At 48.1% G+C, this 23746-nt stretch overlaps 2 protein-coding genes across 3 annotated transcripts; both read left to right on the top strand.

Moving 5' to 3' along the window:
* The first annotated feature begins 61 nt into the window (after positions 1–61).
* On the top strand, positions 62–15604 carry EXOSC10 (exosome component 10). 2 transcript variants are annotated; one of them, XM_048967678.1, is made up of 25 exons: positions 62–243; positions 717–853; positions 1619–1742; positions 1897–2001; positions 2203–2368; positions 3130–3241; positions 3513–3588; positions 3717–3827; positions 4237–4380; positions 4591–4781; positions 5507–5663; positions 6156–6304; positions 6612–6662; positions 7407–7518; positions 8032–8082; positions 8607–8685; positions 8784–8911; positions 9206–9301; positions 9904–9978; positions 10457–10544; positions 10656–10729; positions 11295–11463; positions 11934–11995; positions 13130–13206; positions 13793–15604. In XM_048967678.1, the coding sequence occupies exons 1-25, from the start codon at positions 76–78 to the stop codon at positions 13821–13823; spliced, it is 2733 nt and encodes a 910-aa protein (XP_048823635.1). In that variant the 5' UTR covers positions 62–75; the 3' UTR covers positions 13824–15604. The 2 variants fall into 2 exon arrangements, with proteins under 2 accessions (XP_048823635.1, XP_048823637.1); XM_048967680.1 differs by lacking the exons at positions 11295–11463; positions 11934–11995; positions 13130–13206; positions 13793–15604 and having other exon boundaries at positions 10636–10729.
* Positions 15605–15773: 169 nt separating this feature from the next.
* SRM (spermidine synthase) lies at positions 15774–21816 on the top strand. Its single transcript, XM_048967681.1, has 8 exons — positions 15774–16086; positions 16194–16314; positions 16452–16544; positions 17601–17754; positions 18553–18636; positions 18989–19134; positions 19856–19978; positions 20525–21816. Exons 1-8 carry the CDS (start codon positions 15941–15943, stop codon positions 20540–20542), a joined length of 885 nt encoding a protein of 294 aa, XP_048823638.1. The 5' UTR covers positions 15774–15940; the 3' UTR covers positions 20543–21816.
* Positions 21817–23746: the final 1930 nt, after the last annotated feature.

Here is a 23746-nt window from a genome sequence, read left to right as displayed (position 1 = left end):
CTTTTCCGCTCTCGGCCCTGACGGGCGGGAAGCTCTCGCGAGAGCTTCTGGGCGTCGCGTGGCTGAGGGGACAAGATGGCGGCCGCCGTCGGCGAGGGAAAAGGCTGCGCGGTGGCGGGGAGTCCAGAGGCCCGAGGGGGCAGAGGGGGGTCAGGGGGACTGCCCGCGGAGCAGGAAAGAGAAGGGAACCCCGCCGCGGCGCCGGTGCTGCCCGGCTTCGACGACGTCGATGCCTTCGTCAAGGTGCGGGGCGGGGCGGGGCGGGGCGGGGGCGAGGCGGGAGGGGCGCTGTGCACTACGGCTCCCGCCGACCCGCGCGCGGTTCGGGCCGTGGCGCTCCCAGAGCCGTGCGCTGCGGGGCATGCTGGGAGCTGCAGTCCTGCCCCGGGAGGGCTGTCTGAGGGGGCGGGCGGGAAGCCCTGCAGTTCGTTGTCGTTAAAATAAAGCCGATATCCGCGTTTCTGCCGATTTAATGATGTCTTTCGGGGCGTAAATCGTAGAACGAGAACTAGGCGTGTTGTTGTTACTCTTTTTTCTGTTTGGAGGGTCCTGTTAGATGGTATAAATGAAGCGACCGCGAACTTAATCGTGTTAAAAAGCATCCAAACAGAACAAGGCTTAGTGACTGCTGGGTGTAACCGCGCTGTGCAGACGGGCAGGGAAGAAGCATTTCAGCAGGGCGGCGGGCAGTGCAGTAACACGATGCTCTCGCACAGCACGCCCTCGGCACCATGGTGGCCACCACGAAGGCATCCAGCGGGCTCCCGCAGCCCGGCGATGAGTACGACTTCTACCGCAGCTTCCCTGGGTTCCGGGCGTACTGCGAGGCGCAGGGCCAGCGGCTCCTGCACTGGTAAGAAGCCATCGCGGCTCCGGCATCTTCTGATCCCAAACAGAGGAAGGCACCTTTCTTGGAATCTCCAGGCTGGTTGGAGATTAAAGGATGTTTTGAGTCACGTGCCTAATTTTAGCTAAGTTTCAAACGGTTCACGTTTTAAACGATGGGTTTACACAATGCCTTTAATAGTGTAGGTGGTAAAGAAGTGCAGAGCAAGCAGGGACTGATGTGAAATGCATAAGGCTCTGGGGGAGACCTGGGAACGGCCTTTTGGTATCTAAAGGAGCATATAAGAAAGAAGGGAACAGAATCTATAGCAGCATCAGTTGTGATAGAACAAGAGGAAAGGGTTTTGGGCTAAAAGAGGGGAGGTTTAGACTGGCTGTAATGGTAAGGATAGTGAGTCACAGGCTGCCCCGAGTGGTGCTGTGCCCCATCATCTGTGGAGACACTTGAGGTCAGGCTGGATGTATCTCGGAACACTGGTAGAGCTGTAGATGTCCTTGTTCATTGCAAGGAAGTTGGACCAGATGGCCTTTAAAGGTCCCTTCCAAACAATTCTGTGATCTAGAAAGTTGTTTGATAAAGAAATTAGTACTATTAGTACTAAATAACAGTACTGTATAGGTGTGTCTTATGTTTACTGCTTGCATGTAATTATAGGTATTACATTTGATCTGCTTTCAAACTTCTAAGATGTAGAAGGTCGAGAAGAAGTGCACGATTTGGTGCTCAGTGTGCCTGTTGAAATCAATAGTAACTGTGCTGTTCTCTTGCAAGCATGAGCAGGGTGATGCAGTACCACGGCTGCCGCAGCCACATGAGAGATCACAGCAAAGTCACAGAGCTGGAAGATAAGTTTGATATGCTGGTTGACTCCAATGACGTCATTCTTGAAAGAGTGGTGAGCAAATCATTCCTCAGCATTATTTGTATAAAGTATTCGGGTACCACAAGTTTTTTTTTTAATTAAAATAGGTTTAATATTAGTGCTTTTACAATTGTGTTGTGTACAGCAGGTGTTTGGTTTTCACCTTTTTTTTCCCCCTGGAATTTAGGGTATTTTACTGGATGAAGCAGCAGGAGTGAACAAAAACCAGCAGCCCGTCCTTCCTGCTGGGCTGCAGATGCCACAGACGATCGTCTCCAGCTGGAACCGCAAGGTGAGGCTGCTGCACTCAGGTTGCTGTTGCAGCTTCTTTTTCCCAGTACAGTGCTCCAGTTTTCCAGTGGACCTTAGCAGTTAAATGTACCCTTGGTCCTTTTCATGTGTTCTCACTCTGTTTTCTCACAGTGTTGGGTCAGTGCATAGGAGAAGCTCTGGATGTCTGTTAAGTCACGTTGGTTTGTCTTCCTTTTAACAGGCAGGAGAATACCACAAAAGAACTAAGTCTGAAACCTTCCGACTGCTTCACGCCAAGAACATCACTCGCCCACAGCTTAAGTTTAAAGAAAAGATTGACAATTCCAACACTCCCTTTGTACCTAAACTTTTTATCAAGCCAAATGCTTTGAAACCATTGCCTGAAGGTAAGTTTTTTTGTTGTTGATGGGTAATCTGTTGAGAATACCTGTCCTGACAATTCAGAAGAGGAAGTATTGACTGTAGAAACAAGTAGGAGCAGAAGATGTTGACTATTTGGTTGAGATTACTCTGTGACTCCATTGTTTGTGTACGTGCAGTGTAAGATTTGGTCAGCATACAGCATCTTCTTGTTGGTATACAGTAATTAACCTGTTCCCAACAGATGCTCTGCTGCTTCCCTGTGCCACCATTGAATTTCCATAATGAGAGTCCCCCTGACAGAAGGAGTTTTGTTGATTGGTCTGTAAGTCTGGTTGACTTTACAGATGCCTTCTTCTAATTAGTCAGAAAGGGAGGGACAGGATTAGGCCTGGCTTTATCAAAGCTGCCAGTGAAACATCTCGTCTCAGCAAGGTGTCACATTTCTGCTGCTGATGCACCTCAACTCTGCACTGATGTGGGTGTAATTTAGAACGTGGGAATGAATGAAAGTGTTTGCTGAAGGTTTTTCAGTCTCTTTCCAAGCTTTCAAGCAGAGCCACCTTGCGTGTTTCTTACAGCATCCTGTTCACACCCAGTCGCTGGGTTTTCTCTGGAGCTGCAGACACAAATCTAGCAGGCAGCAAAAGCTGTAGGTCTAAATTAACAAGTTCTTGATACTCTGTGACTGCGAAAGGATGCTGTGGTGGGTGGAGGGGAGAGGTTAGTAGACTGAGAGCATATTATGTGTGGGACCTGGTCCAGTTGTTCCATATTGGTTGTTCAGCCCTCACAAAAAGCGGACGGGAACGAAAGGAACGCCCTGAAGACTTGGATGTCCCAGCTGCTTTGGCAGACTTCATACACCAGCAGAGGACGCAGCAAACTGAGCAAGACATGTAAGAAATTAAACCAGCAGCGAGGTGCTTGGAGTGCACTGCTGAGCGTGCACTTGTGTGATGGCATCTGTGTGTAGCAGCTCTGCATGTGTTTGTGTCTGCACACTGCGCTGTGTGTGATCTGCTTCAGTCGTCGGAGTTATCTTAAACCTAATCCTTAGCAAGAGACAAAATTATTACTCAATAGGAAAACTTGTGAGCTCTCAGAAGTCTCTGGCTGCTGGCTTTGTGACTGAAATGTAGTCCGTGCCTGTTTTCCTACCTTCCATAGGTTTGCTCATCCTTACCAGTATGAACTGGAGCACTTTTCTCCACCAGATGGAGTTCTTAAGAAGCCAGAACCCCAGGTTGGTGCCCATATTAATTTGTGAGCAGATGCAATAGGTTTACAGCCTTGACAAATTTCAGAATTGAGAGGGGGAGGTGTGGAGCAGGGATGGACAGAGAACTTACTGTTAATAATTTACTCTGCCAGATGTACAGACCCATGAAGGAAACACCTTGCCATTTTATCACTACGCTGGATGAGCTGGTTGAACTGAACGAGAAGCTTATGAACTGTAAAGAGTTTGCTCTGGACTTAGAGGTAATCAGTTTGTGTTTTCTATTTAAAAGCTGTATGAATGCTCTTAGCACCTAGGAAACTGCTCTGTTCTTCCAGGCTATTCTGTAGCTTTCTCTTTATCCCACTTTTAGTGCCTTCTTACATGTGTTTAGTTCATGGCCATGACATGTCATATTGTCTAGAGGCCTGAAACAAACAGTGGCAGTGTTCTGAGTTTTTCAGTGGTAGTGATGGCTGCATGTTTCATACTGAATTTGTTTTGATTTTGCCCATGCTGGGTGCTGTGTTACTGAGTGCAAGGGTGAAGCTTGCTCTGATTATCTTGGCTTTGAGAAGTTCTCTGTTCATTTTTCTTCCTTCATTTGGAGTGCATTTGTTTTGTACTATTATCTGCAATCGATCCTAATTAATATTTCTTGTTGTTTTTCAGCACCATTCCTACAGGAGCTTCCTGGGCTTGACGTGTCTGATGCAGATTTCCACTCGAACAGAAGACTTCATTATTGATACGCTGGAGCTGCGCAGTGACATGAGCATCCTCAATGAGACCTTCACAGACCCAGCAATTGTGAAGGTCAGCTGCCACGATCACCAGAATTCCTTGGTGTTTTTTGTTTGATTGTTTGATTTTGGTGGTTCTTGTTCTTTTTGGTAGTCCTGCACACTTAATGGTGAAAGTCAGAGCAAACAAGAAGTCTGATCCCAGACACGTGAATATGAACCCCCACAGCACTGACAGTAGAAATGTTCTTCATGTTATCCTCAATTTCTGTTGCTTTACAAGGTCCTGCACGGTGCTGATTCAGATGTGGAGTGGCTGCAAAAAGACTTTGGCCTGTACTTGGTGAACATGTTTGATACTCACCAAGCTGCTCGTCTTCTCAATCTTGGCAAGCACTCTTTGGACCACTTGCTGAAGCTGTATTGCAGTGTGGATGCTGACAAGCAGTACCAACTGGCTGACTGGAGGATACGGTAAGAATTCACCCCTTAGATGGGCCGAGCTACAAGGTGGCACTTAGCCTTGTTTCTGTTGTTAGGCTAGGAGCTTGTTTCTGCTTGCAAGCCCCATAGTTGTACATTGCTCTCAAAGCAAACTGGCACAGCGTTTACCTTTAAGTGGTTTAAGTTTCTGTAAGTGTTACATCTTTCTGTGTTTCTTCAGAGATTGAGTTATTTGGGGAAGGTCTGGGAATATTGTTTAATGAAAAGCTCATGTGTAAGAAACATGAGGGAAGCTCATTTCCTGGGGGCGGTGCTGAACCACTGCAGTGTTGTGCAGAATGTCAGTGTTTGGCTTCTAAGTCCCCACAGAAATGTTTGGTTACCCATGGTAGATAGAGCAGTGTGCTGTGAGAGCACTCAGCCTGGCTGTAGGGATCAACTCTGCACACTACAGAGAGCCCAGGTTTAGTTTGTAGGCTCTGAAGAATGAAAAGGGTCTTGACAAATGCCATAGCAGGCACTTCTGCTGTCTGGCTCAATAGCAGTCATGTTGTCCATCTGAACAAGGTGTCATCTGAATAAGATGAGTGCGCAGTTTGTTACTGCTGTTGTCCAACAAATCCCTCAGGAAGGAAACAGGAGGATTTACTGTTAGTGTGTTTGAGATGCAGTTTGCCCCAGTGTGTGCTGCAAAGGGAAAACGACTGGTGGGGGGCAGCTGAAATGTATTAGTGACATTTTGGCTCTTTTTTCAGCCCTTTGCCAGAGGAAATGATGCAGTATGCCCGTGATGACACTCACTACTTGCTCTACATTTACGATAAGATGAGGGAGGCACTATGGGAGAGAGGCAACGAGCAGCCTGCTCAGCTGAGGGTTGTTTGGCAGCGCAGCAGGGACATCTGCCTGAAGGTAAAGCTTCATCTCATTGCATTACCTGGATCAGAGTACAGGCTTACCAGGATACAAAGTCCTTTACCCATTTCTTCATCTGTTGCATAGACATTTTGTTTTGTTTTCCTTACTTGCGTGTGTGAAATCGACTGTGTGAATCCATACTGTGCTGTGTGCAGCCTTTTGCTTTGCCAGGCAAAGTGCCTGCATTCGGATTCCCTCTTGCTATTGTTTGAATGCTGACACACCTTGGCCATATCAAATGTTCCTTTCCCCAGGGAAATGTTCTATTTCCAGTTCTACTGGACATTGCTGACAGTTCAAAGCCTTGGTGGAGTTGCCTTGAGACAATTATATTGTGTCTGTGGAAAGTGCTGACTCCAAGAGGCTTGACACCTGAGTTTATTCAATCCCCTTGCATCTGTTGAGGTTGTGCCCCATTGAAGCAGTTCAATCGAGTAAGCACCAATCTGATGGCTGATCACAAGTCTTTCTTTTTTTCCTCTCCAGAAATACATCAAGCCCCTCTTTTCAGATGAGTCCTACCTTGAGCTCTACAGGAGGCAGAAGAAACACCTCAACACACAGCAGCTGACAGCATTTAGGTTGCTGTTTGCGTGGAGAGACAAGACAGCGCGTCAGGAAGATGAGAGTATAGGGTAGGAGGGCATTTGTTACAGAAGCTGTCTTCAACGAGTGTTGATTGTGCTCCCAGCCCTGGGGGGGAGCCTCTCTGTTATCTGTAGAAATTAGTGTGCTGCTTGGGGCTGCTTTTTGCATGTGGAACAGAAGTATCATGATGTTTGAAGTAAATTCTTATGTGTACCTAAATCACTCCTGCTTAATTTCTTCTTGATTGACTTATGTCTTCACACACTGTAATCTGGGGCAGACTTGTGCACTTGGAGGATATTTTTATGAGTTTTTCACATTCTGTTATGTTCACGCTGCCTCTTTGTGTTGTAGCTACGTGTTACCAAACCACATGTTATTGAAGATAGCAGAGGAGCTGCCCAAGTAAGTTTTGTTCATCCTTGAGGAGTCTCATTTGACTTTGATATCTTGCAAAGTGTTTCCTAGTGCATAATTTCATTTGTAGTTAGTTCCTTCCAGCTGTCAGGACTGCTTTTCTATATAGCTCTTCAGTTTGTTGAAGAAATAAACTGCAGTTTCCCCCCAGAAGCTCCAAATTTCTTCTCAGAAATGCATCTCTATGGTTTTATTGCACTAATACATTCCTTTGCATTGCTATGTATCACACATCTGCCCCTGCGATTCCTACAGTATTACAGAGCAAGGGAGAGTAGAATTCCCCTGTAACATCTGGGCTTTTTTGTTCCCAGTGGGAGTTGAGTGAGGACAGATCTCTTTCAAAACTCAATTTATCCAACTTGTTCCTGTTCTCCAACACTTGGCACACTCATCATCTGATGTTCCGTACCTGAGAATGATAAAAATGCACCTTTAAGTTCAAGTCCATTGTTGGACACAGCTTCAGGAGATGATCAGCAATAAAGGAAAAAAAGGAACAAAGAGTACAGACAGAGCACAGTGAAAGGAGTGAGTCGAGAGCTGTGTTAGTGGTTTCTCCTTACCTGCAGAGCAGAAATTTTCATCACTGAGGATATACTCTGACAATTAATCTGACTTGTCTCATGCTGTCACAGGCCTGTGGTTGTGTCCACTTGCACATCCTTTGAATGCAAATGCTTAACATAAGCCATAAATACAGCACACTGAATTTTTCTCATCTCTCTTTAGAGAGCCCCAGGGTATCATTGCTTGCTGCAATCCAGTCCCACCTCTGGTTCGCCAGCAGATTAATGAGTTGCATCTTCTCGTTCAGCAGGCCCGAGAGATGCCTCTTCTCAAGGTAGGAGCAGCTCGTGTCACACAGCAGTCATCACTTGCTTTCCATAGGGCAGGGACTGCAGCCACATGGAGACCTGTGAGGGTGAGGTGCGTGTTGGCATTGCTGAGCAGGCTGTGGTTGCCCCTGCAGCAGCTTATCTTTATATCACGCTTTACACTGAGCTGTGAGGAGCAGCTGCACCTCGTGGAATCTGTAGGCCATGTAAATGGATTCCTAAATCTTACTTGGCTGTGGTGAAGAAAAAAACAGCTCTAGATTTGAGGAATTCAGTAGGTGTGGTCCATTTTTAGCATGTAGGTATTGGTACAGCCTTCTCCCTTTGGTGAAACAAGGCTGTTTGTGAGCATGACCATTGGTTTTTCTGTGTCCATATGCAAACACTGCAGGAAAATAAGAAAGAACATAGTTTTATTAACCCAGAAGCTTGTATTACATGTATTGAAAACATGAGAAGCCAGTCTAGAAGAAATAGGGCAGGTGCAGTTAACTGACTTTCTTTCTCTCCCATTCTAGTCGGAGATTGCTTTGACAGTCAAGAAAAGGACATCCCTCTCCAACCCTGAGGTAATGTTTGCATAATAGTTGTCTCCTTGCATCTTAAGCCTTAAGCATGGGAAAAAAAACAACATAGTAACGTTCTAGCTTGCAGTAAATTGTTTATCCTAGTCCATTTTATAGATCTTTCCTCTTTATGTTGATGTTAAATTTCTGTGCTGGACTCCAAGCATTACCAGCTGCAAATTGGCATTTTACAAATCAGCACAGAAGGTTTCATCAGCAGACACCGTAGATGGTAGGCATTTGCACGTGTGTCAGTCTGTAATGGTGGGTCCTTGGGAAGGGAAGTCTCAGATGAGCTGCTGAGGCTGACTCATTCTCCTGCTTAAAAGTACAGCATCTCCATTAAGCACTGGGTTGTTGCTTTTGATGCCGGGTGCGTTGTGCTCTGACAGGTGAGTTAGAAACACTCAGTCTCTGAATGTCACCCTTCTCTTTGAGCTTTCTTAATGCATCTCTGCAATAGGTGAAGACATGTGGATTCCTAGAGTAGTGTACTGATGGTGTTTGCCATTTGAACCTTTCTGCAGAGGCTGGAGAATGCCTTCTTTGGACCACATGACAGTTCCCGGATTCCCATGGACGATTTTCAGAATAATTCTGCTTTAGGTAATTTGGATTTATGAGTTGTGATAGATGTGACACTATGTGGCAGTAGAATATACATGCATCTAATAAAATGCATCTTCTTTTTAATTTTCATGTAGAATCTTCATCTGCACCAGTCTTGGAACGTGATTCTCTCTTTTCGGACAGTGAGAGGACAATGAATATTCAGGGTGTTCAGCCAGAGTCAGCGTGCCTTATTGCTACTGCCACTGTCAGCATATTCAGTGTAAGCACTCTGTGGTGGTGCCAGCATTCAAGTGTTAGGAAACAAACTTAATGTGGTGTAAATGTGTGGTAGCAGTGAAAGAAGTAGTAAGGTGTGCATGGAAATGCTGCTGGTGTCCTGTCAGACATATGGCATAACAAGACAATGAGGCTGGGAGGCCAGCAAATAAATTCTTTCTGGAGGGTTGCTGCCAGTGCTGGAGTTTCAGATAATGACAGATAACGTGCATGGGATGGCAGTGGCCAGGAGTAAGAATGATTCATGTTCATGTTTCTTCCCTTTATTTTTTTTTAGGAGTGTGATAAAGATGAAGGAAGTGAGAAGGTTTTAACAGCTGCACAGAAAAAAGCTCAGCGTATAATGGAGTCCTTTGAAAATCCATTCAGAATGGTAAAATTCAAAGTGGGGTAAAACCCAATATGTATTTGTAGTGATGCTGACAAACCACCCCGTGCAAAGGGTGCTCTGCTCTGCTTTCCCAGGCTGCATGACAGACCTTGATGCAGTAACAGCTCTGCTGGAGTTGAGAGATTGTCCTTGCAGAGCAGATGTGTGGATGTGCTCTCAAAGCATCCTGAGTTGTGTCTGTAGTAAGCAGACCCCTTGTACTGCTTTTTGTTTGTTTATCAAGCTTGAGGTTTCTTTAATTTGCATCACATTTTCATCTCTGTGGCTGAAATTAGTGAGTTGATTTTATTCTTCTAATGAAAAAGAACAATAGAATAGTTTGTAACAGATATGGAGCAGCAGGTTACTGGGACGCAGCATGCAAACAACTCTTTTCTGCTGTGTGGTTGGAGGTTTTGTTTTGTGTGTCTGGTTTGGTTTAATTGTTTCTTCTTTAACGCTGTTGTTGGCTGTGGTAACTGATTTTCCCAAAAGATGATCTTCCTGTAGGAATGTTTCTTACACATGAATTTGATCTGGGACAGCTGACAGCACCAATAGCACATGCTGTGCTTAAAGACAAATGCTCTTTTCCCTTTCTGCAGTATTTGCCTTCAGAACAGAATCCTGCCTACGTTTCACAGTCTGCAAAGTTTGACCCATCATCAAAAATTTACGAAGTAAGACTGAAGTTAAGATTTCCTGCCAACTACTAGAAAAGAAACAAATACTTGGATTCTTTTCCTTTGGGAGCCTTAGCAATATATGTTTGGGTTTTTTTTTTCTCCTTAGAAAAAGAATATAAACTTTAAGAAACATAATGTGTTCCTAAGTCAGTATCTGATTGTTTGAATTGCGTTCATACCCTTCAAGGAGCCAGAGATCGGAGACATTCCACTTTGTAGTCTGGGTCTGTCAAAGCTACAAACTACTGCTGAAGTCTGCATCTGCCTTTGTTCTCATTGGACTTGTTTGTAGCTCAGAACTTTTAAAGCCCATAGTTCTACTTTACTTGGTGCAGCAGATCTTAATCTCTTTTACGAGATTTGATCTTTTGTGCTCTTAATGAAGACCAGCATGTAATAACAAGTTTATAAACTCCCTGTTGCCATAAAACTTCAAAGAAAACGATTCCAGGTAATTTTTTTTCCTTTGCAGATCAGCAATCGATGGAAGTTGATGAGTAAGACACAAGTACAGAAGGAATCCAGGGATGAAGCAAAAAAGAAAGCAGCTCAGCAGTCAGGTGCAGCCCTTTTTCTCCTCAGTGTGTTGGCTAATGTGCTTTTCCCAGTGACTTTCTAACCTCCTGGCTAATTTAGTCCTGCTTCCTACAGTAATGTCTGTTTGTCTGTAGCTGCTCGTGACCAAGCACAGAAGGAGTACAAAGAGGCAACAGAAAACATTGTGTCTGTTCGTCAGCAAGCTATGGTATGTCCCTGAGTTTAACTCTTCCAGCCTTTGCCTTCTTTGACCTTTTTAACATCAATTCAGAATAAGACCCTGTGCCCCCATTACTCTACCGATGCCCAAGCTGAAAGCAGCTGATCTCAAGTGACCTGAATGACAGACAGCCTTGATAGCAGGCTGTCCGTGCTTCTCCCTTATGTGCAGCAAAAGCCCCTGGCAGCTGTGCTCTGCAAATCTTCACATCCTTCCTTGTCTTCAGAAAGGAATGTGTTGCACTCCTGCAGCTCACTGTTCCTTGCTTGCTTGTGGGGTGACAACAGATCTCAGCCTCAAATGTCCCATGAAATGACAGCTTGGCTTTTCATCCGAAAAGTCCCTGCACTGAGGGGTGGAAGGAAGGGAAGGGACGTGGTTCAGTCCCAAAGGAAAACACACTGCTTTCCCCCCCTGCTGTTACTGCCACACACAGCCCCTGCTGTCACAGGCCCAGCTCCACCAACAGCTCATCAGCATGCTGCTGCTCGTGCCTGCACAGAGATGTTTCATTCTCCTGAACTTGTTCCCATTCTGTGGGTCGCTTTCACAGCAGGAGCAAGCTAATAGGAAGAGGGAGAGGGTCATGAGTGAAACAGCACCAGAACTGCCAAAACCAGAGAAGAAACGGCCAAAAGCCTCCCAGCAACCAGAGGAGCTGGAAGCACCGAAGCAGTTTACCCCCTTTGATTACAGCAAGTTCAACTTCAAAGTGTTTGCGGGTAAGATCTGCATCTCGGCTGGAGTGCTGCAGGCTGTGGAAAACCTTGCCAGCTGAGGCCTGAGAAGGCTGTGTGAATCTGGGTGCCAAGGCAGTACAAATGGTTAAAATGCACTCACACTGCAGTGAGGAAACATTAAAAGAAATTTACCTAGGGAAGGGGTAGTGTAGCATCCTTTTTCTGGCTTGGAAACAAAACTTGGAAACAGGTGAGGGGATTGTGGATTCATGGTTTGCTTCTCTTCTCAGCAGTGAAAGTCATTTGTTTAATTGGGCCCAAGAAAGTAGGAGTTAAAGGAGACGTAGCTTCTCATAATGTGTCTATTCAGAAGCTTCTTATGCCCTGCAGTGGCTCTTCTGGTTTTTTTAGCTTGGGAGACTGCAGTGAAACCTCTTCATCAGAGAAACACGAGGAAGAGTACTGTTCTTTCTAGCAATCTTCAGTGACAACTTCTCTCCTCTTTCCCATAGGAAGCAGCAAATCGAAGCAGTCAGCACAGTTTGATCCCGCCAGACAAGTTCACACAGGCAAGGTACAGACATGTCGTGAAAGAAGTAACAGAACTCTTGGTGATCGTGTGTACCCAGCTGGGAATTGCTGGGAGAGGTTTTTTTTATTGTTGGAAAAGCAGACTCTTCCAGGATCTGCAAAATATTCCCCTGCAGCACTTGGTGCTGACACGCAGCTTCCAGTCACAAACTCGTGCCTTGCATCACGGCCTCGTCTTGCTCAGGAAGAGCTTTCCTGGGGCCTTCATGCTCTCCCATTGTTTCTCACCTGGTTGTACTTGGTTCAAGCTGCACCACCTGCACAGCAGGCACACTGCTTCGGCTACATCAAATTGCAGTTCTACATTCAAGGCACCTTCCAGAATCTCAAAGTCACTCCAGTTGCGGCCTCGGCACATCCAGGTGTTGCCTGCATTCTCCACTCAAGGAAGAAATTTTTTCCTGATTTAATTTATTGCTAATTAACTTAAACTTCTCATCACTGACTGGGAGAATGAAGGGAACTGTGACCAGCACAGGAGAGTTTGTGTCTGTGTGCTGAACAGATCGCTCTGGCAGAGCTGGCTTGTTAAGTGCAGTGCTCACGTATGGAGCATTTGAGACATGACATCAGTGGCCATTCAAGCATGAAGTAATAGATGCTCATTTGTTAATTCATTGGGTGCCCAGGCACCAATTAATTTCCAAAGCTCATTTCTTGCTTTTCAGCCTCTTTCCTGTACATGCTGCCTTCTTGTGTGTTCAGCTGAAGGGCAAATGGTTCCAGGAAGCCTCTCATTTAAAATCATATATCAGGAGCAGAACAGGTTTATGCCTGATGGTTTGTAAATAGTTTCCAGCACGATTTGCTGTGTCACTGGAAACTTTTCTCAAAAGAAAAAAAGCCAGCAAAAGAATTTAACAGTGAATGTAGGAGAGCAAGGTTTTAGACCTTTAGGACTTGTGTCTAGGTGGGCGCATGGGACATTGGTGGCAAGACCAGCAGAACAGCATGTATTCAAGTGGATTCAGTGCACATGCATGTACAGCAGTGGTAAAACAAAGCCCAGAGTGTAAGCAGTGCTCCTTGAGGTAGGAGGGTCCGTCAGGATGTGCACCACGTGGAACAGACTGCGTTTGTCCGCTCCTCACTGTGCTGTTTTTTCTCTTCCACACAGAAATTTGCTGGAGCCAACAAACTTCAACAACCGGCTGGAAACCGAAGCATGTCCTACCTGGCAGGGAAAGCTGATAGGTGTGTTGTTGTCAGCCTGCTCTCATCGTGGGGCAGTGTTTGCACTCCTGTGCCACGGGCTGAGCGCAGCTATTGTGCTCCGCTGCTGGGGGAGCTTAAGCACGTTTAATGGGAAGCAGTTGCATAACATCTACTCATGTTCATTTGGCAGCTTGACATCAGTTTACGGGGGGGGGAAAAGAAAAGAAAAAGCTTAGTCAGGATTAATGCAAATGAAAGACAATTCTGGGTGGAAAGTTTGAAACGTTGAGGTAAAAGTTTGTGTTAATAGATGTGGGAGTCGCTTTCTTTGGCCACGAAGATGGGCAGAGGTGGGGAGAACATTTGTTTGGAGGGAAGACAAATAACAGTGCTGCCAAATATGGATATTCTTGTTCTGAATATACTTAATGTTCAGCTTCCTGGGCTCGATTCTTGTGAATTCTTTGGTCATAAAAGAGCAGTGCCATGCAAGGGCTGCACTGGAAGCAGAAAGGTTCTGCATCGTGACTCTTTCTCAATAGAATCATTGTAAGCTATTGTAGATTGTCAGTCTTGGGTGAATTTAGAGCAAGATTTAAAGTCTTTCTTTAACTCTCTTTTGCAGGGGTTCCAAGCACCACTGGCCAAAGAGATAGTCCTTGTTCTGGGAGCTGTGGGAGCTGCTGAAGGAAACAATAGACAGAAGTAACCATGGAAAGGCAAATGCTGGTCAATGAGCAGTTTTCGTACAGAAATGTTTTTAAGCCCATTAAAACCTTTTCTTTTTTTCCAAAAGGGAAAACATCTTCATTGCTTTGGCTTTTATTGTATTCACACTGTTCTTTGTAATTATAATGTTGCCTTGTTTCTAATTTTGAAAGTTTGTCCTCAAATGCAGTCAGATTAAGCTTAAGTGGATATGGAGGAACATTTTGGCATCACTGAAGTCAGCACAAAAGTAATTGAGAGGCTCAATAGATGTGATTTAAGCTCCAGCAGTCCAGAGGAAGAACTAAGGCCAGACTGACCTTAGCCCTTGCTTACACACTGAACTGCGCAGCTCACCTTTTACAAGACAAGGTAATGTGAAAAATGAGAATGTTCCTGGCAGCATTAGAATTATTAAGTAAAGGTTGTGAGGGGTAGGTGTGTAAGGGTTGAGGTGCCTGTTAGGTCAGACAAAGTAGGTAGTTGCTTTTTCTCCATGATACAGAGTGAAAGCAATGCTTTAATGTAGAAAATAAAGGCAGGGAGGTTCTGCGATGCAGCCAGATGTCAGCACAGCTATCCTAATGTGTCATGGTTGTAAATATTCACAGCCAGTTACCCGGCTGCCTTTGTACAAAGAGAATCAGCCTGCGATTTGATTCAGGGGTGGCTGAGCTCATTCTGAGCACAGCTGAAAGCTGGGAGCACTCCTATGGTTGAGGTAAACAACTTCAGCATCCTGGGGTTGTATAAACCCATAGTTGTGCAGCGTTGTTGCTGGATCTCTGGTCACTGAGCAGTGCAACTCGCTCCCGCAGTCCTTGACTTTGCTCTGGTGTTAATTTCTGCCTAAAGAGATCCCCTGCCCTGCTCACCTGTTTGGGCAGTGACAGCATTCCTTCTCGGAGGTGAGGTGCAAGGACTGGGTGAGGAATGGTAAATCTTTTGCATTCCCAAAGCCCAGGGTTGCACTTTGAAGAATAACTGAGGAGGTCTGGTGGATTTTTGTTTCTTTTCAGTCTTTCCCTGTGTCTCTGTGGTACACTGGAAGGTTTTTTCCCCGTGTTGTCCTCTGCTCACAAAGCCTGGCTGCACGTGGGATGACATTTGAAGAGAGGCACATGAATAGCAGCTGAAGAAGCTGATTTAGCCGCTTTAGGAAGGGCTGCCCAACTCCCTTCTGCGCAGCTCTACTACTTCTGACTAACAACTGAACAAACTGAATTGAGTAAATCTTAATGAAAGACCAATTGGCTGCAGAGGTGTTACAACTGATGCAGTTTAAGGCTCCCAGCTGGCCTGATGGTCAGTGATGGTGATGTATCCTGCTTCTCAGCATGAGGGGGTTTTGCTGTGGGTACGACGGGCTGTGCTGGGGCTGCCTCTGTAAGCCGGGCCGCTTCTGCGGCTGCTGTGCGCCCTACCACGTTCTGTAGCGTCGCCGCGTGCTGCAGGAAGGGATTGCCTTTGCCTTCTCAGCACGCAGCCCCTAACTCTCCAAACCAGCCGTTTCCCGGGAGGCGGTTACTCGCTCAGCGCTCCCAGGACGCTTTAATTACTATGTAACAAGAAACTCTGGGCTCTGTTACAGGCACCAGCGTGGATCCGCGTGCGGAACCGCTCTCCGCCCCCGGCTGCGCCTCATCCCCGCAGGCAGCACCTCGGCCCCGCTCCCAGGTACGCCGGCACCCCGCGGTCCCTCCGCCTACGGGGAGCTCGGAGGCGCAGCAGCTCCGGGCGCGCCGCCGCACGTGGCCCCTCGCCGCCGGCCGCACTACCCTGCTGGCGCTGACGTCACGCCGCTCCGAGCCAATGGGCGTGCTGCGGCGGGCGGGCGGCCAATGGGAGCGCGGCGGCGCGCGCGCTTGCGGCGGAGGCGGGGCGGGGTGCGGCGGCGCGTGGGCCCCTGCGCTCCTGTGCTCGGCTCCCGCGCCGGCGGGGTCAGGCGGTGCGCGTGGCAGGGCCGGGCCGGGGGCACGGAGAGCGGCGCGGATAGCAGCACGGGGAGCGGCACGGGAGGCGCCGGGCCCGGCGGGGCGGCGTGGGTCGGCGGGGCCGGACCGGGATGGAGCGCGGCGCGGCGGCGCTGATTCGCGAGGGCTGGTTCCGCGAGACGTGCCGGCTGTGGCCGGGCCAGGCCATGTCGCTGCAGGTGGAGGAGCTCCTGCACCACCAGCGCTCCCGCTACCAGGAGATCCTCGTCTTCCGCAGGTGCGGCGCGGGGCGGCGGCCGAGGGCGGTGGGGGCCCCGCGGCGCCGGGGAGCGGGGGGAGCGCGGCCGAGGGCCGGTTCCGACCCCGCTTCCCCGCTCTGCCCAGCACCACCTACGGCAACGTCCTCGTCCTGGACGGGGTGATCCAATGCACGGAGCGGGATGAGTTCTCGTACCAGGAGATGATCGCCAACCTGCCGCTCTGCAGCCATCCCGACCCCCGCAAGGTAAGCCGGCCCCGCGCCCTCGCCGCCTCCCCGGGGCCCGTCGGTCCCGGCACTCCCGCGCCTCCCCGCACGCCTCTCCGCGGTGTCCCGCAGCCCTCCGACCCGCGTACACCTCCTTCCCTCCTCTCCCACCCCAGGTGCTCATCATCGGCGGCGGCGACGGCGGAGTGCTGCGCGAGGTGGTGAAGCACCCCACCGTGGAGTCCGTGGTGCAGTGCGAGATCGATGAGGTGCGCGGGGCACACGGCAGCGCTGCCCTGCAGCATCCCCCGGCCGCGCTTCACCTGCTGCCCCGTGACAGCCCTGAGCGCTGACGCCACTCCTCGCCTTGCGACGTGGCAGCTGGCCGCTGCCTTCCCGTGCACGCATGTGGCTGAGGCCCTTCCAGGCCGGCGCCGGCTCTCCCGGTTCCTGAAGAAGCTGCTTTCCCCATCCCCTGATGTGTAACAGCACATCCTCTTGCCGGAGGAATATGGGCTCTTTGTTAAGCAGGCTCCTTGCAGTGGTAGCAGGAAATAAGCGAGGGGATTTGTTTCCATGACAAATGGGCTGCTTCTCTTCGGTCAGTTTGCTCTGATGTTTTGCTTTGAGAAGACAGCATAACTTTCTCATAAAGTGAGGCTGCGCTGTAAATGGAAAATGCTGCTGTGGGAGCCCCCATACCTGTCTGCCAAACCACGTAGGCAACACGTGCTTGGTTCTGAACAAGTGTGGCCTGACAGCAGAGCAGTTCTCATCTCTGCTGTTTACGAGAACCTGGGGATGCCCACTGCTAGTGCTTGGGCTCAGGCTGTCTCACACAGTGCGTGGCTTGTAGCAATTTCACACAAAATATGTTGAGACTGAATGTAGTGACTCTAGAGCAGAGATGGGGGTGTTTCTCACGTTGCATCTATAAACCTGCTGCTGTGGTCTTGTCTAAAAAGGAAAAAAAAAATCCTAAATTGATATCACCTCTGCAAGTGATGTCCTCAGGGAAAAGGAGCACAGCAGCAGACAGCAGTCCGCAGTCAGATTCTCTTAGCTCCTCAGGGAGCTTTTGAAGCTGTAAGTTCCTCTTGTTGAGTTTGGCACGGACACAGAGTGTCAGTGAACTCTGAGGCCATAGGAAAGGGCTGAGTGTAGTTCGTTGGCTGAGGATGCTGACAGCTCTTGAGGATCCAGCTAGAGTGCAGTTTGTGCTGAAGGCATGGAAGGAAATGACTCATAGTGCTGCAGCTGCACAGTGGCCTGGAAAGCAGCTCCTCGTAGCCCCCTCTGACCCACTTGTGCTCTCTGTGTTGCAGGATGTGATCCAGGTATCTAAGAAGTATCTCCCTGGGATGGCAGTGGGGTATTCCAGTGCTAAACTGACCCTGCACGTCGGAGATGGTTTTGAGTTCATGAAACAGAATCAGGAAGCCTTTGATGTGATTATCACGGACTCATCTGACCCCATGGGTAAGAATCCCGTCCGTAAAAGGGCACTGCTTTCCACACTTCTGCTTTTCTCTCTGGCTGCCTTCTTGGAAGGCATTACTTGGAAGTAATGCTGGTCTGCCCAGTTTCTTTTTTGAGTGGAAACTCTGTCACTGACATGGTTGTTTTGATAGAGAAAGGGAAGGATGAAGACCAGAAAATTGTATTAATGAGGCTTCGAGGCAGCTGTCACATTTCTCTCCTCAAAATTCAATTGCAGCCACTAGTGCTTCTGGCAGGGAGTTGATCCTTGAGTCCAGTGATCCCATGGGAAATACAGCACCAGGCTGGCAAAGAGAGCTTTGCACGTGAGCCCTCTAACAAAGCAATGGCTCACGTGCTGTTGGTGGATCTGCAGCCTAAAGACAGAGAGCTGCATTTCTGAAGGTGAGATCTGGGGCACAGAAGGGAAAATGTGGTTGTGGTGCCTGAGTTTCCGTTAATCTTGCTCGAGTCAACACAGAGACATCTGTAAAAGGCAGATTGTAGCAGAAGTTTGATTTGAAGAAAACTGGGGCAAGAAGCAGCTGCCAGGATTCTCTGGTAAAGATCCTGGGACTGCTCTTGAGGAAAGCTGAAATCCTGGTGGTTTTGTTGTGCTAGGTGTAGGCTGAACCCCAGGGTCAGAACTCTGCTTTCAGATCATCTCCAGCACTTGTCCTCACTGCAAAGCTGCTTGAACTGACTCCTGGTCAGTGCAGACCGCGTGCAGCCCGAGCGTTCCGAGAACTACGAGTCTACTTTCTGAGCCTCTCTCTAGATGTACCTTTTTTCTTACAGGTCCTGCAGAAAGTTTATTCAAAGAATCCTACTACCAGCTGATGAAGACAGCACTGCGCGAAGATGGGATTCTCTGCTGCCAAGGTGAGGATGCTCTCTAGGTAGAGGTTGATGCCAAATCGTTGCCTGCTGAACGTGAGTCCCAAAGGGAGACATGATGCAGGGGGAAAAATTGATTTCAGCTGTGATGTAGGACATTAAATCCATTTTAGCTCCCAGGTATGGCAGTGGTTTTGATCTGTTTACGTCAACTCATTAAGAGCTGGTCTGCACATAGTGTAAAACTGGCGTAGTGGTCTTATCTCACCTCTGAAACTACATGAGCTGTCTGGAATGGAGCAGGTTTGGACTTGGAGCTGCTGTTAACTTGGCACAGGCCCGTGCAGAGAAAAGGGGCAGCTCTCACTTTGCATCCTGTCTTGCTCTCTCCCTGTAGGTGAGTGCCAGTGGCTGCACCTGGATCTCATTAAGGAGATGCGTCAGTTCTGCAAGTCTCTGTTCCCTGTTGTGGAATACGCCTATTGCACCATCCCTACGTACCCCAGCGGGCAGATTGGCTTCATGCTCTGCAGCAAGAACCCAGTGAGTTTCAGGCACCTAAAGTGCCCCTTTTCGCTCCCTGAGAATACTGCAGAGCTTGCCTCAGCTTGGGGGCTTCTGAGCTTCTTGTGGTCCCAGGTCTGTCAGCTCAGGGCACCAGAGGTGCAGTGCAGTTTGTTCAGCAGAGCGCTCAGTTGGCCTGTAACGTAAGCAGTTGCTTTAGGAAAAATATTATAGTTTTGTCTCCTGTACAACTGACTCATAAAGGTGAAAGATGCTTCTGATCAGAGGTCTGCTCTTTTCCTAACTTGATGCATTGCTGTTAACCCACAATGTATTTGTTGCACTGTTGGGGGGGGGTTGGAAATCAGGCAGTACTTCTGCTGCTGTATTTAGTTTAACTGGGATAGTGGCAGCTTGCACTGTGCCTGACTTAACACAGATGCTGATTCTGCTCTGAAGAGCAAAGGCTCTTGATTCTGGGATGTTTGGGCACAGTCTGACAGCTTCATCTGGCACGTGGCTCACATTCAGTCTGACCTCATAGGCAGACATCTGTGAACAAGGGCTAGTCACACAAGGTACGGCGTGTAAACTCCAGCCCTTGGGGCTGGAGCTGCGCAGAACCTTTGACATCATACTAGAACAGAAAATCATCTGTTTTCCTGTGAGTCCTTTTGGTTCTCTGCCACGAATCGGGCTGCCCGTTGTGCAGCACTGTGTTTCCTAAATGCTACAGCACTACCTGGCTTCTCTATTGCAGAACACAAATTTCCGAGAGCCTGTGCAGCAACTCTCACAGCAACAAGTAGAGGAGAGGAGTCTGAAATACTACAACTCTGACGTTCACCGGGCAGCTTTCATCCTGCCAGAGTTTGCACGGAAGGTAAGTAGGGCTGTGCTGCTCCTCCTCCATCAGAATGAGGTGTGACTTTGCTTTGACAGGGCTGGGAATATACAGAGTTGAGGATTTGCTGCAGCCCTGAAGGCTTCTCTGGGCAAGTTGGAGCAGGGTGGCATTTTGTATGACATGGTACAGGATGAGTCAGTCTGGTAAGACTGGAGTTCAGTTTGGAACTGTTATTTGGGTTGATGTCCCAAGTTTTGATGGCAGATCACTCGTACTTAGCCTACCCTAAATGAGTCCAAGAGCCTGCAGAACTGGTGTTTTCCACTGGAAAGCTCCAAAAGTCTTGGATTAAAAAAAAAACTGGTTGTGGTTTTTAGTGCAAACCAGAGGATATAGAAAGGATGGTGTGTAGTTCAGTCTGCCTTCTTGAAGTCCTTCATCTCTAACTGCAGGTTCTAGCGGAGCGCATCCTCAGAGTGCCCTAGGGACAAGGGCAGGTGTTGTGGGTGTGTTTCAGAGCCATGTCTGCTCAGGACTGCTACATTTGTCCATCCTGACATGTTTTTTCTTGGCTGTCGCCAGGCCCTGAGTGATGTGTGAGACCCAGAAGCTACTTCCTCCTTTCGAGTTGGACCCTGAGATCATCAGTGATGTGGGGACCTTCCTAGCAGAGTACAGATTTGCTCTCCACTGTGTGGGATCGTTTAACCCCTTGCCAGCCAACATTCCCTTTGATGTGTCATAACCCAGATCAGACTATTGAAAAGGTCCAGTGACTTATTGCGTGAGGTCAAAACTGTTGTTTGCAGTACTGGAAATGTAAGATGTCTTCTTCCTTCCTCTCCTCCCTTTACCCATTCTAAATTTGCCTCCACCCAACTGACAACGATATATTTATAACTGACGTGTATTTCTGTCTGGTGATCTTCTGAAACTTGGGAAGAGTCCAGGAGGTTCACTGACTCAGCCTTAAGCACAGAGAGCGAGAGCTTTGTGCACAGAGTTAGCTTGCTCTCTCCTAATAGAAGCTCCCTGCTGCTGAGACATTTTGACTGGTAACGGGTCTGAGCCTTCACATCCCACTGCCCTGCTGTGATGCCTGTGCTGTTCTGCAGCACAGCTGGAGAAATCACAGTGCAAACTGTTGCCATTCACAATAAGTCTCCCTCCAACCCTGATGGAGTAGCAGTATTAAAGGCCAGCATGCCAGGCTGGCAGCAAAGTCTTGTGGCTTTTATTTTAATTTTTTTTTCAATTGGTTGGAAACAGAAATGCTGAGGTTCTGACAGGCTGACTCCTGTTCTTACCCCTGCCATCAAAATGGTTCCAAAGAATGTTTATCAATCAGGTGATAGGCGCTTTATATATAAAAATATAAATATAAATATATATATAAAAAAAATCAAACCTTAGATCCATTGCCTGCTGTTCAGTACTGATGCTGGGGAGGCAGTTGTGCTGATAAATCTCATCTCAGTCTTGCTGAGGTGCCTCAGGCCTGGGTATTTGCTAGTCGTTAGGAGGCATCATTACTTCTAATGCTGCCCCCAGAAGTGTAAAGCTGTTTTTCATTTTACTGTGTTGTGAGATGGATCTTCCTCCACATCTACTTCTGGGTTAAAGTCTCCGTGCCACCGCTGTGCAACAGGGATCCGTTCCAGCACAACCACTGTGCAATTGTCACTCCCTTGCAATCAATTAAACACTCGGCTCTGGTTAAGGTGACGTGAGTGTGGGTTGCTGTATTTCTTTGGGGGGAGTGTGGGAGTGGTGATGAAGTCTGCAAGTTTGCTGTGCTTGTCAGAAGACATCCAGGGGCACTTGTAGTTGGTGCGCCCTCCTGTCTCCCTTGTCTCTAGAGCTGACAAACGTCATAAAAATAAGTTGTGGACAGTGATCCTGTTGCTTGCTTTGTGTTGTAACCTGGCTGCATTATGGCTCCAGCTTCTGTCATCCTCTGCACTGCAGAAGTCTGTACCTTCTATTCCAACTATTCCCTAGTCCAAATGCTGCCTATGCTGTACCTTTCCAAGCTGTTCTCTATCTGCCCATCTCCCTGTGTGCATAGCTCAGTTCCTGTCAATCACTGGCCCCACTCAGTTGCACCATCTTCTCCTCTGTAAACTTGCAGTGGCTGAGTGGCTCTGAGGGCTGAAACTGCACTGAAGTCCAAGTGCTGAACAGGCTGAGAACAGTCGCTAGGTGGCATCAGGAGAATCAGAAAAAAACATAATCCAGTCCTGAGGGAGATTGGGGTGGATGAGAGAAAACCAGAAGGAGCAGCATTTTGCAACGTTTGGGATTGAGCTTTGCCATAAATGTGACCTTGCAGACAGCACAGATGGTGCAGCCACTGGCTGCCTACAGCAAGAGGCCTGCTTCAGTGGTGCCAGCAAATACCTTCCTGCTTTCTCCTTTGTGAGACTTCCCACTTCTTTCCTGCTGTGCCCCTTCCACTACAGGATCAGTGTAGCTTCTTTGTAGTTGTAAGGGTTTGCAGAAGCATTGCTGAGCTGCAGAGCTAAGTGGACAATGTTTTGTTGTGTTGTATCTAGAAACTTTCATCTGTTTTGTCTCTTAATAGTCTGGGAAACTCTTCTTTTTCCCACAGTTACTGATCAGTTAGATTTGTCCTTGTACAGAAGGCTATGGAGGCATTGTCACTGCTCTACTCTTGCGTGTTTATTACAAAGAGCAGATCAGTATGATAGAGGCTGGCTCTAGCTACTCCTCTTTAAATTGCTGTGGGACCTAAGCCCCATTCAGCCCTTCATCCTTGACAGAAAACCACCTTTAGCACCTTCTCTCTCCTGGAGCGAGATCAAGACTAAGACTGTAATCCAGGAAGGCCTCAGAGCAGCTGCCAACTGGTAACAAGTTCAAGCCTTCCACCCACCCTCGGTGAGTACAATGCCCAGGAGCAAAAGAGCTCCCTCCAACCTGTTACTGGCTTCCACACAGCTTCCTTCTGTTTTTCTGAGCTCTCAAGAAAGTTCAGTGAGTGAGCAGTGGTGGGAACAGGAGGATGGGGCTGTTTGCCATCTGATTTGCAAATGCTCTGTGCGTAGATAAGGTCCAGTAAACAATTTGAGTAGTTTTCAATCAGTATCCTTTACAGGCAGTCACATATTTCAGTGCCTTGCAATAGGTGAAGACACATCAGTGCTTGAATCGAGCGCTCATTAACAGTGCAGCAAGAGAGGGAGTGTGAATCTGTGCTCTGTGGCTGGTTCTGTCTGAGCAGCTTGGAGCAATTGTTGGTTTGGCTTATTGGTTAAGCACTGCCATGAGGTCTGCAAGACATAACTGCTAAAGCAGCATTTGTTGTGGCAGTCACCTGTCAGGTAATGGTGTCTGCAGGTGATTATCCCTTCTGTAAGCGTAACGAGGTGTGAGCTGTGATGCTGCAGGATGCTGTGGCACTGGGATGCCAGGGATTAGAAAGAGACTGACAATTTGGGATATGTGTAATGGGAGAAAAATAATGGGATCTCCAACTGAATTGAGCATGAATGCTTGAAAGCTGTCTTTGCAGCGTCTCCAGTTGGGCAACTGGAAGGCTTGAGTAACTGTGCTGGAGTCTTAGCTGTGTTTTGCCTGAGGCTAGTCAGGCAAGGCTGCTTGTAAGCAGAGATCCACAAAGATGCTGTTTGTCTAGACATGCTGCAGTCATGTTCCTGTACCTTATAAAGCTGGGAGCTGTGTGAGCAGTGGCAGGCTTTGTCCCATGCACCACACATTGCAGTATCACTCGAAGCAGGCGGAGTCAGATGAGGTAACAGAGCCTGATGGGCTTCAGCACAT

This window comes from Lagopus muta, chromosome 21 (genome assembly GCF_023343835.1).
Source record: "Lagopus muta isolate bLagMut1 chromosome 21, bLagMut1 primary, whole genome shotgun sequence".
Taxonomy (NCBI): Eukaryota; Metazoa; Chordata; class Aves; order Galliformes; family Phasianidae; genus Lagopus; species Lagopus muta.
This window is presented reverse-complemented; position numbering and strand designations above follow the sequence as displayed.

Coding starts and splice junctions, on each gene's coding strand:
- EXOSC10 (XM_048967678.1), top strand. CDS start 76: ATGGCGGCCGCCGTCGGCGAGGGAAAAGGCTGCGCGGTGGCGGGGAGT. Junction 6,305..6,611: donor CAGGAAGATGAGAGTATAGG/GTAGGAGGGCAT, acceptor TTTGTGTTGTAG/CTACGTGTTACCAAACCACA. Junction 9,302..9,903: donor TTGAAAATCCATTCAGAATG/GTAAAATTCAAA, acceptor CCCTTTCTGCAG/TATTTGCCTTCAGAACAGAA.
- SRM (XM_048967681.1), top strand. CDS start 15,941: ATGGAGCGCGGCGCGGCGGCGCTGATTCGCGAGGGCTGGTTCCGCGAG. Junction 16,315..16,451: donor GCCATCCCGACCCCCGCAAG/GTAAGCCGGCCC, acceptor CTCCCACCCCAG/GTGCTCATCATCGGCGGCGG. Junction 18,637..18,988: donor TGGGATTCTCTGCTGCCAAG/GTGAGGATGCTC, acceptor CTCTCCCTGTAG/GTGAGTGCCAGTGGCTGCAC.